The sequence below is a fragment of the Scylla paramamosain genome, chromosome 30, assembly GCF_035594125.1.
Source record: "Scylla paramamosain isolate STU-SP2022 chromosome 30, ASM3559412v1, whole genome shotgun sequence".
Lineage (NCBI taxonomy): Eukaryota > Metazoa > Arthropoda > Malacostraca > Decapoda > Portunidae > Scylla > Scylla paramamosain.
Genome location: NC_087180.1, coordinates 14,831,828 through 14,850,984, shown reverse-complemented (window position 1 = coordinate 14,850,984; position 19,157 = coordinate 14,831,828). Strand labels below are relative to the sequence as shown.

At 38.3% G+C, this 19,157-nt stretch overlaps 1 protein-coding gene and 1 long non-coding RNA gene across 4 annotated transcripts; one reads left to right on the top strand and one right to left on the bottom strand.

Moving 5' to 3' along the window:
- Window positions 1-168: 168 nt before the first annotated feature.
- Window positions 169-19,032, bottom strand: LOC135115895 (uncharacterized). Of its 3 annotated transcripts, none has more exons than XM_064033003.1 (9): window positions 18,800-19,032; window positions 14,883-14,993; window positions 14,513-14,625; window positions 13,860-13,972; window positions 11,681-11,981; window positions 5,549-9,744; window positions 5,030-5,208; window positions 3,989-4,135; window positions 169-3,659 (listed from the first exon to the last, which is right to left on the bottom strand). In XM_064033003.1, exons 2-9 carry the CDS (start codon window positions 14,901-14,903, stop codon window positions 3,495-3,497), a joined length of 5,235 nt encoding a protein of 1,744 aa, XP_063889073.1. In that variant the 5' UTR covers window positions 14,904-14,993; window positions 18,800-19,032; the 3' UTR covers window positions 169-3,494. The 3 variants fall into 3 exon arrangements, with proteins under 3 accessions (XP_063889073.1, XP_063889072.1, XP_063889074.1); XM_064033002.1 differs by lacking the exon at window positions 18,800-19,032 and adding an exon at window positions 18,440-18,595; XM_064033004.1 differs by lacking the exons at window positions 11,681-11,981; window positions 14,513-14,625; window positions 14,883-14,993; window positions 18,800-19,032.
- On the top strand, window positions 10,215-11,651 carry LOC135115900 (uncharacterized). Its single transcript, XR_010276093.1, has 2 exons — window positions 10,215-10,424; window positions 11,006-11,651. It is a non-coding gene; the product is annotated as an uncharacterized LOC135115900 (long non-coding RNA).
- Window positions 19,033-19,157: the final 125 nt, after the last annotated feature.

Genomic DNA, 19,157 nt, shown 5'->3' with positions numbered 1-19,157 from the left:
TAAGCAAAGATGACAAATGTAAATGAAAATGAAAATGAATGAATAGTCAATGCATAAAATCATTATAGTGATGTTAGCACAGTCCCTCCCAGTCCTCAATGATCTCTGGTTCACTACTCAGAACACACGACATATACACCACAACTCTCCACAGTAGTAGACACAATGCATCGTCAACCATTTATTGCAATACATCATATTTCTGTTTTAGACACAATGCATCATCAGCCATTTATTGCAATACATCATATTTTTGAAGTACATAAAAATACCATCATTATATCTTTTTATAAAATATCATATTTATACACATACAGCCAAAAATGTTTGTAATCCCAGAATAAACCAAAAAATGCATATCAAAAATATAAATTCTATTGCCATAACTGTTTTTCATCATAGTCCATTCTAGGAATGGTAATTTTTCATTACGTCACATCTGTAGCATTTCACCTTAAGCACGTATTTTAACTCACTTATAAATATCTCTATATAGTCACAATTAAAAGTCTGGTAACAGCTCATTATCTGTTCCACCAGGTTTAGCATTTTCCCCCCATCTTAAGCCCTCTTATCCACTGGCAATTAACTTAGTTTAACAACCAGTGGATTCAAGCTAGATCACAGACTCCAGGAGGAGGGGAAATGCAAACACAGTAGAAGTGAATACAGAAGCTTACTTAGTTTCCAACTGTATGTACATGGGGGTCTAGGTATACTGTATATGAGGATTGGTATACAGTGTGCCAAGAACATGCAACACCCGTTTTATGGCACTCTGACCACAGAGGCTTAGCATGACCATACATACAAAGTAATAGTTGCTGTCACCGAGCACTTCAAGCTTTCCAAGTTTTAGTGTAATTCTCCTAAATGCAGCAGCAGATTCGGGTGGGGAAAGATTTGGTTGGAATCAGATTTAGATGGAGTCAGATTTGAATGGTGGCAGAATTTGGTGTGGAAGATTTAGCTGGTGCCTGATGTAAGTGAGATTAGATTTAGATGGGGACAGGTTTAAGTATGTTCAGATTTAAGAGGGATCAAATCTGGATGGGATCAAGTAGGCCAGTCCAAAGATCTGCACCTGCAAGAGCTCCACATCCTAAAGTGTACTTCATTACATGTATTGCAATATTCAAGTCAGTAACCACATAATATAACATAACAGTAGAAAACATTTCAATTCCTACCATGAAATACCACAGAATCATGTACAGGTTCTCTCTGTTATTCAATTCACTGTTTTATGATAATTCGTTTTTATGATCATTCTTTACTACCCCTTGAGTGCTATACGATCGGTTATGCTTAATTTTTACGATCACCCAAGCTCTACATGCAAGTATAGAGGCATTTGTTTGGGTGAATGATCATAGCCCCGTGACGCTACAACAACCAATGTTTCCTGTGCTCACTGATGTTTTCGCTAGCTGTGTTGTGCGTGGAAGTGCCCAGGATTACTGTAACTGTACTACTTCCTATAATTTTACCAGTGATATACAACATCAGTGAATTTATATCATCAATTATGTATGCCAAATGCCCTGCAGCCTCCACTGATTGCCATACCAAGGCCAAGAGATTAAGGAAAAGTATTAATCTTTATTTTATTGTTTTATTCTTGTGTTTATTTTATTAAAGTAACATGTGTTTTATTACTTTAGGCAATAGCTGTATTTACATACAATACAATATTCCATGTTTTTTGTGGGATTTACGGGCCATTAGAGCACATACATACAGGTCTTGGAACGCATCCCTATTTTTTCCATTTGATCTTAACTTTGCTATACGATCTTTCTCTTTACAATTGCACTTTCCGGAACGTAACCCAGTTGTATGTCAAGGAGGACCTGTATTATATAGGGACTGCCATGTGTAGAATTACTTGGTTCTTGCAGCTTCCCTCATGTTCTTAAGTTCCTCAATCCCAATTCCACCAAATCACAACCAGAATCCCACACACAACACCATGTTTTGCTAATCACTTATCTAACAAACTTTCACCACACTGTGCATGGTAGGAAGGGTGGAGAGGTGTGCAGTACAGAGAAAAAAATAAGGCTAGAAGGAGTAATCAATAGAATGATAAAAGAAAATGAGTTGGTATCTACACAGATGAATGTGTATTGCTAATAAAAAAAATAAAATAAAAATATGTACTGCTCACTATGATAAAAATAGTAAGTATATTAGGGATATTATAAGTAAGGAACTGGATCAGAAATTTAGTTCTGACTGAGAGATTTTAAATGAGCACTTAATCAATATCTAAATGTGTGTGTGTGTGTGTGTGTGTGTGTGTGTGTGTGTGTGTGTGTGTGTGTGTGTGTGTGTGTGTGTGTGTGTGTGTGTGTGTGTGTGTGTGTGTGTGTGTGTGTGTGTGTGTGTGTGTGCACAAGCTATTTACAAACCTATGACCCAAGAATGATCAGAATTATATCCTCGGATGTCTTTCTCAGGTGAAAACCTAGACATTAAGTAAAGGTGCAAAGCACCAGTGAGGGCAATGTTTCCTCCAATTCTGTTATATATATGCACAGGGCAGAGTCATCAGCTGGCACCTCAAACAAAGGTAGTGGTGGAAGTGAGTTACTTGAGAAATGCCTGTGGTGAAAGTACTGAAAATGTATATAGGAGAATTGGTAGATTTGGTATGTTAAGTAAAGGTGAAGGAATGAAATCTGGAATGGGTGAGGAAGTCAAGTGAACTGAAAAAGAATAGTAGACTTATAGGATTAAAATAATATGATACATGAAGGAAATGCAAGAGGATGATGTCCAGTGAAACAAAACAGAATGCTGGAGTGCATGCAAGATGAAAGGTTAATGAGAAGGATTTGATGACAGAAGAGAAATAGATTCTTGTCACTGCCATGACCTTGTGGAAGTGCTTAGGAGCAGATGCTTGATATAAACACAGAGATAGATATTGACCTCTCCTCAATGATGCTCTTAATTTTTTTGCTGCTACAGTCATCTTTTGGTTACATTCAGAGCATCATAAAAAAAAAGAAAAAAAAAAAAGAGCTTGCATAGATGCACAAAATAAGAGAAAGTAGATCAATTTTGTCTTTGCAACCTTAAGAACTATTTAAGAGACTAGGATACAAAACTGTCTGAAAAGTTGTAGGTGATTATAGGAAAAATATTGTCAGGCAGTGAAAAGATTAAGCGACATGACAACAAACAGAAACAAAGGCAAATCCATAAAAACAATGAATCTGTCTTTTATAATTCTAGCAAAATACATAATAAATAGAAAGACAGCTACCAAACCTCCATTAGGAAAGATATCTAGTAGTCAAAGATCTAATATGTCAAAATAAAACTATCTTGTACAAATCATAAACAATTCATTCTCCAAATAAGTGACCATAATAGATACTATAACAGACACACCTTAGTTCATGCCACATCCTGCATCACATTCTTGCTTCTCAAATGTTTAATTAAAACTAAGGAGTTATACAATAGTTATCAAGGTTCTAAATTTAAAACTTTCTTGAGTCAGAGTGCTGAAGATCAACTGCAATGTCCTGGTTGAGACTGAACTTGGTCATGAGTTTGTAAGCCTCATTCAAGGTGACGTTTTCATTGTCCATGACAATTTTTGTAAAGAAGGTCGGCACCAGGACACGGCACCGGTAGATAGGCAGCTGTGAAGGGCAGGTGGATTAGTGTTGGTAACCCAATGCACTGTGACTCCATTAAAAGAACAAGAACAAAAAGATAAAGAACAACAACAAAAAGACCAAGAAGAAGAAGAAGAAAAAGAAGAAAACTTTATATATATATATATATATATATATATATATTTCACTATTTTTATGGTATGATCTAAATATATTTCTATAATTACAAGATATCTATGCCTTCAGACAAATTTCTTTTTACTTTTTAATGTGAGAGGTGTTCTGGCCAAGAGCCAATGACAACAGTCTAAAAGAATATCCTAAGTCAACAGTAACAATGTGAAGGTACTCACCTCATAGGAATTGCCAATGAAGTTGTCCATATGACTAAGTTTCTTCTTGAGAAGTTCCAGCACAAAGAGTGACTGATCAGAGGTGAAAGGACCATAGATGAGGTAGTCCTGCTGCAGCATCAACTCAGGATTACATTGTTTGAACCACTGCAACAAACCAGATGAACACCCAAAGGTAAGTTAAGCAAATATTCCTTAAGTGATAATTCTCCTCATTTGGATCTTGACAGTCTTAGTCAGCAGCCATTTCTGGAAGGTCACTCTGGAACAAAACTTACTCCCTGGCACAGAAGGACATTCAGGGGAAATAATGATGGTGTAGCCTCATAAAAAAAAAAAAGAGGAACATTAAAGTAAATGATGATGATGATGATTAATGAGGATGATGTCTCCTCTTTCCCAGCATACCAAAGTGGAGGTGATGGCCAAGTAGTCAATGCTATCATGTGGTGAACTGTGGTGATTCTATACCTGTAAGAAACTGGTCACTTTTTTTGGTCTCAACTACACCTTGTTTCACCAACTCTGCCACAGGAATTTTGCTGCTTGAGAACACGGAAACACAATAACATGACCACTAATTGATGCTCTCAATCACTGACTGGCTTATGTATTCTTGTCTAGTTTTAAAATGTACAGCACACTAACCCTCGATTGTAAGATACTGGATTATCCAATGAAAATAGTCTGACATATGAAGGGTCCTAGTGTCATGCTGGAGTTCCATTCCTAAACCATGATATAAACCGAATTTCAGCAAAAGTTGGAACCAGCCTAAGTGAGCACCTACAGTATGTAAAAAAAAAAAAAAAAAAAAAAAAAAAAAAAAAAAAAAAAAAAATCCTTACTTTTATCCTTATAATCAAACAATGACCTTGATAGGAATAAAATAAACTTACCATATATTTTAAAACAAGATGAACATGTCAACAAATCAGCAAGCAAGGCCCATCAATTGTGGCAGTGCCACTGTGATCTATCTAAATTACTGTGACAGACTTGTTGACAGAGTACAGGAGCACAGACACAGAGGACACCAACCTGATGTCTCTCGTTAGGCACATTTCCCCGAATCACATCCTCCAAGTAAGGTATGTTATCTTCCAGCCGCTGTTCCAAGTCACTATTGGTCATATTTTGCAGCTGCCTATAGCTGTTCCTCAGAGAGTCCAAGCTGCGTGTTGAGCCTTCCACCACATTCGTGACCTGACACTCTTCCTCTGAAAAGTCATGATACTGTCAGTTGAAAGTTTCCTTTATATCCCCTCAGTCCATTCATCATTTCACCCACTTCACACTAAAGAGGAAGTGCTGAGAAGGTGTGCTATGAAGTGTGTGATGAATGTATTGAGAGTGTAGAATAAGAGTGAAGATACTGTTTAATCTTTGCATTAGTGAAGTGGACAGAATAAGGATGAGATGGAGAGTGAAGATATAGACTAACTCTTCCATAAGTGAAGTGGACAGAATAAGAGTGAGATGGACAATAAACACTACACACAAGGAAAGCAAGTGTAGCTCATTACTCAACTAGTGACTTAAAAACACAATGGTACTGACCACGAGACTTCCTTCCATTTCTCATCTTGCTGCTGCTGTTTGTTTTGGACACCACTGGCAAGTCATCTACATCTTTCAAGACAATGGCATTCAGCTGTTCCACCTCAGCCTGAATCTTCCAATAAAAGTCATCATCAATGTGATCTGGAGCACAGTTTTCCATGTCAGATTTTGAGTTTCTTTCCCTTGTGTCTTTTCCCTTTTGTTTCTCCTTGGTGTGATTTCCTGAGGAGGTGGCCCTCTGATCCTTCTTAGGTGAGGATTTTTTACTTTTCTGTTTTATGGTATTGCCCATTTGCTTGTACTTCTTGCCACCCTCTTCACCAAGGGAGAAATTCCATAGTTCATTATAGTAATTTAAGTCAGAGTTTTTCTTCATGCCTTGAGTCTTGCTGACCTCTTCTTGTTTACTGCAGGATGCTTTGAAATGTTTGCTAGTGGATGGTTTTGAGACCACTTCCTGGGTCTTATGAGCACGTTGCTGAACTTTTTTCTTGATAAGCAAATGTGGCTTACTGGTATCATCTTGACCTTTGTTTTCATCTATCTCCCTGCTGCTTTCCTTGTAGGGATTCTTACACTGTACTGCTTCACTCCTTTTTTTTACAGGGCTCTTTTCTTTCAAATATTTCACCATTTTTTTCTGCTTTAGGGTACCTTTTCTTTCTTTGTCCTTTGCTGCAAATTTGTGAGCATTTTCTTTCAATTTCTTGGGTTGTGGTGAAGAATCCTCAACTTCACTGGAACACTCTGACTCTGAAACATCCTCATTATTTATGTCAGAGTACTGATTACTCAATAAAGGAACTTTTCTCTTTATTCTTGTACTCCTCCTTAGGTTCTTTACTTGCTCACTCTCCAATGACTTAGACTGTAAGTCCTCTGCAGACAAACAATTTGACACATGCCTGATTTTAGATGACACACAGCCAGTATATTCTCTGAAAGATTCAGCCAAATTTTCCTCCATGTGATCTACAGAATGATCTGACTCCTCTGAATCCCTTGCAAGTATTTTGGCTTTCTTAGTCAAGAGCAATTGGTCATTTGCTTTAAAAAGATAAATTTCATTTGTTCGAACATTAGGGGAGGAGAATTCCCTACTGACTCCCTTCATTCCTTTAGGCAAGACTTTTTCTGGGATATATTCTTCATCTAAGGCATCCAATCTTACTTCACATCCAACAGCATCCTGTGAAAACTGTGCCATTGTTTTTTGGGCTTGCACTCCTTGACTGCTCTCACCACACAAACTAGCAGGACAAGAATTAACCTTATATACTCTTTTGGATTGAACTTTCTTGTTCCTGTTAAAGAAAGATGAAATATTTGACTGCTCTTTCTTCTTCTTTCCTACTTTGCTGGTGCCTTTTTCTTTATCATACATACCAGCAGCTTTGTGAACATCTTTCTGTGTCTTTGTACATGTCTGATGCTGTTGTGGAGTGGAGCAGCCTGCTCGTGATTCACGCCTGTGATTCTCCTGCTTCAAGCTATCCTCTACAGCTGAGCCTGAGCTGAAACATAGTGAATTATGATGTGCTGCCAAAGAGTCAGTAAATGATTCTTTGCCTGTTCTGAAATATGAATTCCTCTTTTCAAATTCATTGTTTTTCTCATCTGATGCAGAAGAAAGGACATTGGTCTGTGTTTCTGAAAACTCTGGTGTTGCATAAAGACATCTTTTAACTAAATTCTTTTTCTTTTCCTGTATCACTTCAGCTTGTCTTCCCTCACACCATTCACTCTCAGAGGTCGATCCTCCATAACCTTCCCTGTGTCTATTATTAAGAAATTTCATGCTTCTCAAAACACCCACTAAATTATTTTTCTCTGGACTTTTTTGGGAAGCAAGCAGCAAAGGTTCTTCTTCATTAACATGAAGTGCACTGTATTGTACAGGTTCCTCCCTCAATACTGGAGAATGATCGCACATATGGCTTGGGGACAGACATTCATCTGTAATCAAGCCTTCTTCACTTACAAATGAAAACTCTGCATTTCTATTCTCCTGTGAGTTTCCATTGGGTGACCATTGTGGTGAAATACTGGCATTCTGAGACCTACACCAATACTCAAATGTGTCTTTCACATCCAAATGATGCTTATAGGAGAATAGATCACTTGCCACCTGTCTTTCAACCATGTACTCTGTCCTTTCCTCAGACGAGAATGAATTTTCACTTTCAAACACTTGTGTACATTGAGCTTCTTCATTTCTTGCTATCACAGAATCTTCAGCTGAACATGATTTCTTTGCTCCTGATAGATATTTCATGCTAGATGGAATATGTTCTATTTCAGGACTTGTCGGCCTATTACTCCTCTCCTCAGCCTGAAGGAGAATTTCTGTGGGGTGAATTTTTTCATTTCCTTCCATTGCAGTGTCTCTGGCTGAATGTAATGATTCTTCTGTTCGTGATGGATATTCAATGCCTGTTGAAAGACATCTTAACTCAGGGCTTGTTTCTGAATTCATATTCCTATAATTTTTCACCTTTACCTTTTCTCTGCTATGCTTCTTTCCAAGCTGACAAGAGTTTTGACACCCTGGAACTGATGCTTTCAAATCACTGTGTTTTTGAGTGACCTGCCGGCAGGATTTGGTGTATTTCACAGTTACCCTTGATGGACGAGTCTCCTCAGGCCTTTTTACACAATTAGCAGATTCATCACATTTTGACACTTCTGATGGTCCCTCTCCTGACTTGCTAGATTGAATGTCTGCACGGTTGGAAGAAATGAACAGACTTGCAGTGTCACCCTCTGCGGTCTTTGTGCGCACAGACTTTTCATGGTTATTCACTGGTGATATTAACTTTTTTTGTGATGAGACCTCCACAGGTATCTTTCTAACTGCATAAAATATTTCCCAGTCTTCCTGTGGCTCCTCATTTTCATCATGTTCTTCTTTGCCAGAGCACATCTCTCTATCCTGATTTTGATGTATTCTCTTCTGCACATTATCTTCATTTTCCATAGATGAATGTGAATATGCATGTGAATTGTGCTCTGATTCTACAAGCTCTTCTTTAATCCTCTTATGCAAAAATGGCTCATCTGCTCTCTCTGAGGAATACTGACTATTTTCAGCAGCGTTTTCAGAATTTGATGAACACCTTATAATCTCTCTTTTTCTATAATTCTGCTGTTCATATTCCCTATTACTTCCATGGAAAGATTCATCTCCAGCATTCATTTCTACTTTACACATACTGAACCCACTGAAACATGAGTCTGTGTCAATGTTTTCTTGCCATACAATGCTTGGTAACATGTCAGAATTACATGATAGTGCTTCTGATGCATTTCTTGAACTGCCTCTTGACATTAAGGGGACATATGATAATCCATCTACAAGCATGTATTGTTCACAATCATTAGCTTTTCCTACTGTGTTCTCTTTTACCTTCCCAGCAATGTCTGGTATGGCTAAGGAACCAAAAAGATCTATCTGTGGGGAGACATTGCCTCCTACATCATCAACTTCTTTCCTCTGAGACACACTGGCACTGTACAAGACATTGTGCAATCTGTTCTCTTCACCAGAGACAAACACTTGACTGCAATCCAACCCATTCATGTTTTGTGCCCCACATTCAACATTCACCTGCTGACCATCACTCTCTACAAGGAAGTCTCTTGTAACACTACCCTCATAAGACCTGAATTCATCATGATTCTCTGATTCTGAGTCAACTTCTGCCTTCACTTGCAAGTCACTGTTGTATTTGCCAGTCACATCCAGCACAAGTAGCAAATTTTTGTGTGGTGAATTCCTGAAATCTTCCTTTGTTTTCTGAACACTATCAGCCTCTGATGTTTTGGAATTTTTATTCAAGTTTCCATGAACATTTACTTTTTTATCACTCACATTTGCTACTGCAGGCGAACAAACATTTCTTAACTCTGATTCTGAGCATGACAAACCTGTACAAGATTTAAAATCCAACAATGAAGTTTGTTTCAAGTTTGTAAAAGCTTTCATAGTTTTCTTTGGTAACTGTAGTTTCTTTACTTTAATTCTATGCTGAAGCTGATCATCATTCTTCTTAATCCTCTCTTCCTGAGGATTGCAATCACCCTCAGTAAGACACAAAGGTTTTGGTGCATTTACAGCAGTGTGAAGCCAGTTGTCAGCCACACTCTCACCAACTATGCCACTTTCATTTTCCTTCTCAAGTCTTCCTAAGGTCCTGAAAAAAAGTAGAAATTACAATCCACAATCATTTTCTCACCATAATCATCATCATCATTTTCACTACATATAAAAAGTAGACTTGTAATAGTTAATCTACTGCAGTCATTACTGAAACCTTGCTAGATGAAGGGTCATCAGACTACAACAGTGTTAAGTGTACCTCCACCCTAGATATTGCACAGAGCACACCATTAAATTTGCCTGCATAAAGTACCAATATGAGTGAATAGTCACAGAGGGAAGAAGTCTTCCTGACACAATCAAGTCTTGCCTGTTGGAGTTAGTGGTCATGTTTTTTTTTTTACTCCCACGTCTCCATAAGTAAGCCCTCTACCTGCCTCAAATGCACAACTTTTACTTTACCATAAGCAAGATCACAACACTGTCTCTTGTCATTATTTTACAGATATCAGGCTGCCAAGCTGGGCACCCAGTAAGGAATATATGCTGCTGGTGAGTGATTTGTGTCGAGCTGAGTGAACATTAAGAATCACCTCACTGCTCCTGGACCCACATGCTGCACCAATGTATTGTTGATAAACAAGGCTTTGATTCTAGACATGTATTGGTAATGTTGGTGACACAACATGAAGCCTTTCCAGCCTTTTCTGGCAGTCTTGTTATGCAGAGTCCACACCCAGCCATCACCAAAATACTTTGCCCAACTCCTCACAGGTAGGATTTTGCAGGGCAGTAGCTGACAGTCCTTCAGGGGAACTGCTGGTATGCATGTGAGGATGAATGACCATAACAAACTCAGATAAGAGACTGGTGCTCAATGACTAGCAGGCCTGAGACATCTCAATATTTAAACTGAGGTTGGCAATTTTTACATTAGCTGTAATGCACACCATAGCAACAATTATACATGACTTTTTACAATATCATCACCATCATTGTTTTGCTAGCCTCTTGAGAGCCTACATCAAACATTAACCACAGTAGTAATGCTCTCTTTGCCACATTAAAAGTTCTCCCTGTCTCATTTCTAATAATATTACTGCATTGCTTTTGAGTCACACTGGCATGAAGATAAAAATAAATTACTGAGAACACCACCACTAGACATTTCAACAGCAGATTTTGGAAGATAAAGGATTTTCAGCGTGCATTAGCAAACCAAAAATACTAGGTATTAATTTTTACTTCTTACTTCACCAGATTACACCACACTACTACCAGTACAGCCAGTGTACCACATAATTACCAAGAATATTTAAAAAAATAATTAGCATAATTTTCTACTTCATTAACAGAGTTACGGCATAAAAAAGAGATGCAAGATAAGTGTACCACCTCAACCCAGGGCACCACCACAACACACTCTGCACACTGAAACTGCACAATTAATTTTGAAGCTCAAACGGATCTGAGCTTAAGGAGAAGGCCACCACATCAGAGCATGAAAGCTCAGCATGTTATCAATCGAATAACAGGTGGAACTATGGGAGCTTCTACATTTGGATCATTACAACAGAGAAGAGTATAACAAAAAGCAAAAAAGTGGACAATGAGAGCAAAACAATTCTGTGCAGGGGCTAAATTAGTTTATATTTTCAACACAAAAAGATCTTATACATATCCGGACTTACATAATCTGTAACCACCACCAAAGAGGAATGTATCCTGGCAACCACTGATGTATTGACACCTCACAAAGCAATGGCATGAAAAATCCCAGTCTTAATTATTTTTTGGGGCAATTTTGGTCTGATTAGGTAGAGTAAGGAAAATTAATCATTGTTGACATTCAGAACCATGTAAAAAAAAAAACACTTTCTCCATAAAGACACAAAAAGCTATGAAAGAAAAGGAAACTAATTTATTTTCTAGGTTATTTATGAGACAAGTGCAAAAACAAATGATAAAAAGAAAAAAATTAGAGTACATCCTTTTTTTTTTTAGAAACAAGTTAATGGCGTTTAACGTACTTTACCCCAGCGGAAGACATTCCCTCCCTAGGTCCACTTGACAAGATTCTCTTGGACGACTGGGTGTCCCTGAATGGCACACAGGAATCACTACCCTCAGGAGTTTTGAAATAGTCCGAGATAGTGTTTTCCATCTTGCTGCCCAGGGCCTTCATCAGCTTGTTGGTGGTACTTGCCTGCTGATGACTTTTACTTGAGTTCTGACTAAAAGCTGATTGAGAGGAGCTACCAGCCAGATCACTAAGAGTCACACTGACCACCAGCATCTCTCCACAAGCCACCAAGTCCTCATAACGTCCCCCTGGAGATTACAGGACCATTTAGCATCAAAGGAAGTATATTTAATGCCTTTATCTTAGACCTTTCAGTTGTCAGAGCAACTCAAAATATGTACAGTCAGGGCCAAAAGCTTGAGTAACCCTCTGTCCTCATTCCATTATGTTATGTGTTTGTTCTCAAAGGGAAGTCCTCTGCTCTACTGAGAATCTCCTTGCAAACTCAGGAAACTGATAGATTTGCAGCACATTGGAGAACCTAAAATTGAGGAATATTTTAAACATGGTAGAATTGAACATCAAGATACAGGGTAGGAGGAAGACGGGAGTGGAGAGAGAAGTGGTCAAGTGACACACATTACAACTACATTACATAAAACCTTCCACCTATGCTGTTCTTGCCAGCTTTGCCTTCAAAGCCAAGTTTTCAAGTTGTCATTTGATTATAAGAGAGCAGCTACTGTACATGTAGGCCTGATGGCTTCTTGCAGCTTGCCTTGTTTTCTTATACTCTTTCTCTTTTAATGAAACAAACTTGGCAATGCACTGTAGTGCAGTGGCAGATCTAGAAAATAATTGGGGATGGGTGGCACTAGTACTTAGCTCCCAACCAAAAATTTCTAAGTGGAGTAGAGATCTAAGGTTTGATTCCTGGGGAGAGTGAGTTAATAAACTTTCTTTCTTTACACCCCAGTCCCTGCACCTCTGTAGCTGAGTGGTTTCTGTAACCACCTGCCACTCCTCAGAGCACCAGTTAGAGTCCGATCAGGTATGTTCAGCACACAGCCCACCCAGCTGTTGCCTCTGTTCATCTCTATTAACAATGTTAATGACACTGACACATCATTCAGTACCTATTAAATATTTCAGAAAATAAAATAATCACAAACTTGCCTGAACAAAAGCCTTGACTACATGCACTGTGAGTTTGCAAATAAGAACATAAGAACATAAGAAATAAGGGAAGCTGCAAGAAGCGACCCGACTGATTGTGATGTGCACAGGACCAGTCACAGCTCTCAGAGACAAAGCCTCTCTCTCCCCTCTTGTCCAGTACCTACCCAATAAGCATGGTAGACAAGTCAGCAAGGTGAAACTCAAAGAGCATGAATAAACTGTAGTGTAGATACTTGTTCTAGGGGAGCATGTTTTTTTTTTTTTTTTTTTCTTTAAGGCATACATATGTTAATGCAAACTAGTAGATAAAGAATCATTTATGCATTTTAATGATGATGATGATGATGATGATGATGATGATGATGATGATGATGATGATGATGATGATGATAATAATAATAATAATAATAATAATAATAATAATAACAATAATTATATTATTATTATTATTATTATTATTATTATTATTATTATTATTATTATAAATTCCATTATTATTATTATTTTATTTATTTATTTTATTTATTTATTTTTTTTGGTAGGGCTGCATGTAATCAGGTGGCCCACCCAGGGCTACAGCTATAGTGCAAGAAATTTGGGTACGGTGTCAAACAAGCTGTGCCAAATGTCACTGATCCAACAGTTTGTTTAGAAGATATTTGCAAAAAAATTATGCCTCATATGGCCTGAAATGGATAATAGTTATCACTGAGAGCATTGAGCTTTAAAGAAAGCATGAGAAATACAAATGAGAAAGAACAAAAAATTAAGGACCCCTGGTGATGGGAGGCACACAGTATATATATAGTGGAGATTTGAAGTTTCATTCGTTCTCCCTGATAGTGTATGTGGGACAGCACCATTCCAAAGGCTTTACCAACAGTCCAAATTGAAGTTAATGTTATTCAACTACTGAACATGACTACAAATTCATCCAAGATAATGTCATACTGTTATCCTAAACTACTGAACATGACTTTACAAACTCATCGAAGATAATGCTATACCTTTATCTTGTAGGTCTCCGCTGCCATTCCCATCATCTGTCCAGGTGTTCAGATTTCTTGGAGTAAGGAAGTAGAGGGAGCACCAGCATTGTGGAAGAGGACGGAACATGTACCTGTCAAACATGAAATGCCATAATATACAATATATTTTTGCTGTGTCTTTGCCTGATCTTACTTCTGATTTTTTTTCTTTTCATACCTCTTCCTGTTGATCCTTGCAGTACGACATGGGCAATATGTGGTCTTTTGAAGGAGGCACACTTACATTCATACTGCACACACTGGACAGCAGGATTCTCAGTGTTATATCTACTCTTTTTCAATCCAATGACATCTTGAAAACTTGACAATTTGCTTCACTCACAAGAGAATTAAAACTGGTGCCTCTCAATTTTATCACACAATACACACTGAATGGCAGGACTCCTAGCAAGAACATAAGAAAGAACATAAGAAAATAAGGCAAGCTGCTAGAACCCATTATCCTTACATGTATACTATCTGCCATCTTATAATCTAATAACATCTAAAAACTTCATAATTCGCTTCACTTACAACAGGGCTAAAAAGAGCAGCTCTGAGTTTTATCACCTTAGAGACTTTAAAGACTGAATGAGTGAGAGGCCTGGAATGAAGTCTTGCTGGCTACCTACCCAATTTGTAGTGTTCTGCCACTCTTGCATTTTGGCTTGTTGCATTCCACATTCAGGGCAGCCCTCTGCTCCTCATACTCCTCCACCACCTCCAACAGATGATGATGAAGCTCCTGGACAAAGCCAGTCAGTCATTGATAAATCAGTCACTAATAAATAAATTATTATTATCTAAGAATATGATAAAGTAAATCAGTATCCTAAGTATAGGACAAAGTCAGTTGTTATTATTATTTAAGTATATGACAAAGTCGATCAGTAACTGTTACTTAAGCATAGAATAAAGTCAGTCATCATTAGCTAAACACAAAACAAGATAAATAAACTGAGGCCAAATCAAACTGAAGAACTGCAATGAAATGAGAGTCACCTTCCAATGTGAGTGTTCCATCCATTTATCAGTGTAGGTGGGGCCCGAGGGAGTGTCCAGGAGACATCTTATGGGCCGCACCTCCACCACCAGCAGCTTTGAGTCCTTGACCTGTAAAGCAAAGACCCATATTAAAACACAGGAACACAAGGGAAGCTGCAAGAAGCTGTCAGGTCTACACGTGACAGTCCCCATATAAAACAAACCTATCTACTTCCACCTATTGTCATCATCCATAAATTTGTCTAATTATCTTTTAAAGCTCCCTAATGACCAGACACTAATAGGGCTGCCGTGGTACAGTGGGACCATGCATGCTTTGGGGAACGAGGGGTCATCAGTCGCACAAGTTCAAATCCTGGCCACAGTCTTTGTTAGGAGGCACTGCCCTAGCCCTGACAGACTAAGAAAACTGGACATAAAACAAAAAGACAAGGCAATAACCTGTACAGCCTTGCACTATTTGGAGCCTTTTTCACCTCAATCCCGACCTCAAATAAATTTTTTCCTATGACAAATCAACCTGAAATAATCTAAAACTTGAGGAAAGATCAAGTTATTTTTGCTTCTATGGCAATGGTTATGGAGCATGCTATGGTGTGTCCTCCTGGCCAACTGCCAGCCTCCCTCATCTTGCTCACCACTCTGATGCTGTATTATTCTTGCTTTAGTGTTGTTTGTAAGCAGTATGATTGTCTTTTGACTGTGTTCATGCACAACTGTTTAAGGTTTATAGGAATTAAAAAATATATACTATTTATGTGTGTAAATTTATACCAAATGTAGCAGTGTGATGACAGTAATTCCACCAGGCCACTGGTATCACCCTGCGTGGCTGCTCTCATCACCATGGGCATGATGGGAGTTTCAATCTCAGCCAGTTCATCCTGACTTGGCTCATCCCCAGAGGACTCAGACTCACTGAACTCATGATGAGAGTCCAAAACCACATTCAAAGTGGAGCAGCAGTAGTCAGACATGGCATAAACATTACTGACTACTGACCGTTTGACAAGGATTCCATCACTGCAGCAAGTGGGGTAGAGTGGGTGAGTTGCTATTTCTCATTTTTGCCCCAAATTGTTAATTTTGACCTCCTAATTGTGCAATCCTACATGCATTCATCAGAGAGAGAGAGAGAGAGAGAGAGAGAGAGAGAGAGAGAGAGAGAGAGAGAGAGAGAGAGAGAGAGAGAGAGAGAGAGAGAGAGAGAGAGAGAGAGAGAGAGAGAGAGAGAGAGAGAGAGAGAGAGAGAGAGAGAGAGAGAGAGAGAGAGAGAGAGAGAGAGAGAGAGAGAGAGAGAGAGAGAGAGAGAGAGAGAGAGAGAGAGAGAGAGAGAGAGAGAGAGAGAGAGAGAGAGAGAGAGAGCTACCATGTGTCCAATTTGGAAATCCTTAGCTACCATACAAGCTGCATAAATAAAGAAAGAAGGTGGTGTCAGATAAAGCCGTCAGAGGGCCCTCGGTGGACAAACATGCTGACGACAGGGCTGTACTGGTTAACAGCCTGATTACTGAGTCTACTCACTCCATTTCAGAACCAATCTCTTCCCATTTTTTTTTTTTTTCAAATCTAACCTTTCAAGCTTGAACCTGTTAATTCTTGTCCTACCCTGAGAACTTTGCTTATGTCATCCTTGCTACATCCCCTATTCAAAATACATTTACTTGTACTTGTACTTGTACTTGTGTTTCTTATTTATCTGGTCCCACTTCTGCCAAAGTGCTCTGCAGGACCCACATACTGTATTTTAATTCATTAAATTTTCAATATCGATCACAACTTATATGCCATGTTAATTGTCAATGTTTCTATGTCATAGCAGTCAGAGAACAGAAATGTTTTTAGTTCTTTCTTAAATTTGGAGAGATCCTTTGTTTTTCTAATGTCAGGAGGGAGCTTATTGTACAGTCTTGGGGCTACAGAACTGAAAGCATGTAATCCAACATCTGAAGAGTACCGTGGTTCATGAAGTGTCATTCCAGAAGTGGCTCGACGAGTGTTAATGCCTTCACCTGGCTATATTTTGTGTAATAATTCTCTCAAATATGCTGGATGACCAATAATCAAAGCTTGGTGTGTCAAAACACATAAGTTAAATACTATCCTTGCTTTTTATTGGCAACCAGTGGAGCTCTATCAGAACAGGAGTAATTCTCTCTCGTAGTGGAATTCCTTTGATTAATCTTGCTGCTCTATTTAAGACCACATGTAATTTCCTTAATTGGAGCTTTGGCAGGTTATAGTAAACTGAGTTGCAATAATCCACTCGATATAATATTGTTAATCACCAATTTCTTAACAGAATCTTCATCCAGGTATTTCTTGATAAAAGCAATATTTCTAAGGTAATATCCAGCTATCCTTACGACATTATTTATCTGACATTTCAGTGTCAAATTGGAATCCAACAACACTCCCACGTCACGAACACTTTCAACAATATGAATTTCATAACCACTTATAATCATGTTACCGTCACCAAAATAACATAGAGTGTCCTTCCCCACAAGCATTAATTCAGTCTTATCATCATTTAATTTCAATTGCTTATAATGCATACAATCCTTGACTGAATTAATAACACTATTGATCTTAGCACTTGTATTTTCAATATCAGTGATGGAAAAGTAGAACTGGGTGTCATCAGAAAATAACTTTTAACACAAACAAATTTTACACACTCTAGTGGAGGATACAATAGTTCATGAATACTTTAATAATTACAGTTAAAGGTACACTTTTCCTTAATAAAAAATCACTCTGAAACATCTTTACTTGTTCTGCAGCCACCTCCAATCTTTAAATTGTGTAGAAATTGCAAAATTTATGCTGTTTAATTCCCTTCTTTCTTGTAGTTGCTTATAAAGATCTCATGCATTACTTAATTGTTTTGTATCGCAGTGAAAGGATTAACAAGGTTTATGCTACAAACTGCGAAAATACCCACAAGAACCAGGTTGTGCAAATTCCTTGAGCACCACAACACACAGCCTGCGAGATTCTTGAGCTCCAAGGTTTGTCTCTTTTTTTTCCACTGCCTTATTATAAAGACTATACCTCGATCTATAAAACCTGTCTTGATTCTTATAAACAGAAGCTGCCTTCAGGTCGTTACTGAATAATCTTACAAAGAAACTTGTATCAGCACCTATATAGGCCTACAAAATACACGAGGTGCAAGATGGGGTTCCTAACCTAACGTAACTAATCCATACCTAACCTAACTAAAATCTAAACCTAACTTAACCAAATCCAAAAACCTCGCATGTTCCATATGCGAAATAATTTTAGCCTTAGGATGTGCATGTGCAGGAGGCCAACTCGTCAGCATTCTCGCAGCTCAAGGATTTCGCATGACACTGATTTGGTGGAGACAGGCGGGAGGAGCTGGTGACTAGGGCAGACTGAGTGGAGACAGGTAAGAGGAACTGATATGTGGAAAGATTAAGCGGGAAGAATTAATAGATGGAGGAAGACGTCTGATACAAGTACTCTTATATCTCCATAATTTCTCGCCTGTGATAATAAGTAAGAGTTAAGTGGGTGCTAGATACCTTTAAATATTCCAGATGCTTAATGGACATGTCTTTCTCTCCCTCAGGTCATTAGTAGTAAGAAGACATCTCTCTGCCAGTCTCTGTTTGGGTTGTCATACAGACATACGGACATTGACAAGTGACGGCTACAATGCGCACTTACATCTTGAGAATGAATATAATAAATCAAATAAGTATATCATATCAATACATATACTTTTATTGACAACGTCAAATATACTCCTTCAAATCCTACCACAATGTAAAACACGACAAATTAAGCTTGAAAATTTATCTAGCTGGAAACAAAGGGGGAGCTTAACAGTATCATAGTCATTTTACATTCTTATGATACTACAAAATACTCGAGATACTTGCAGATAATTCCAGGAATGAGGCACGTTGATTAGCCTGTGAGAACAGGATCGCTGTCACGAAACAAGTGTGGCATGAATAGTGAAACAATGTTTAGGTGCGTCTTCTGTGCATGCGCGGCCAGGGAGCAGACAACATTCAGCAGGCTGCAGCCTCGTTCGAAAACTAATATGAATGAAATAGCAAGGTGTTTTGTCCACCAGTTTTTGTCTTCTACTGCTCTTCACTTTTCTCAGCTTTATCTTCCCCTGTCAAACCTCTTACATCTTCAACAACCTTTCTAACAAACGCAAACGCGTCGTCTCTACTTTTTCTACTGTTTTCCCCTGCTTTGTAACTCCTCTCCCATTCCTGTTACCCC

What these genes read in the sequence shown, in the direction of transcription:
- LOC135115895 (XM_064033002.1), bottom strand. Translation starts at nt 18,469, where the DNA reads ATGTCCATTAAGCATCTGGAATATTTAAAG. An exon ending in ATGTCTTCCGCTGGGGTAAA is followed by an intron (nt 9,745 to 11,680) that starts GTACGTTAAACG and finishes ACTTTTTTTCAG; the next exon opens with GACCTTAGGAAGACTTGAGA. An exon ending in TGCCTAACGAGAGACATCAG is followed by an intron (nt 4,136 to 5,029) that starts GTTGGTGTCCTC and finishes GGTTTGTTGCAG; the next exon opens with TGGTTCAAACAATGTAATCC.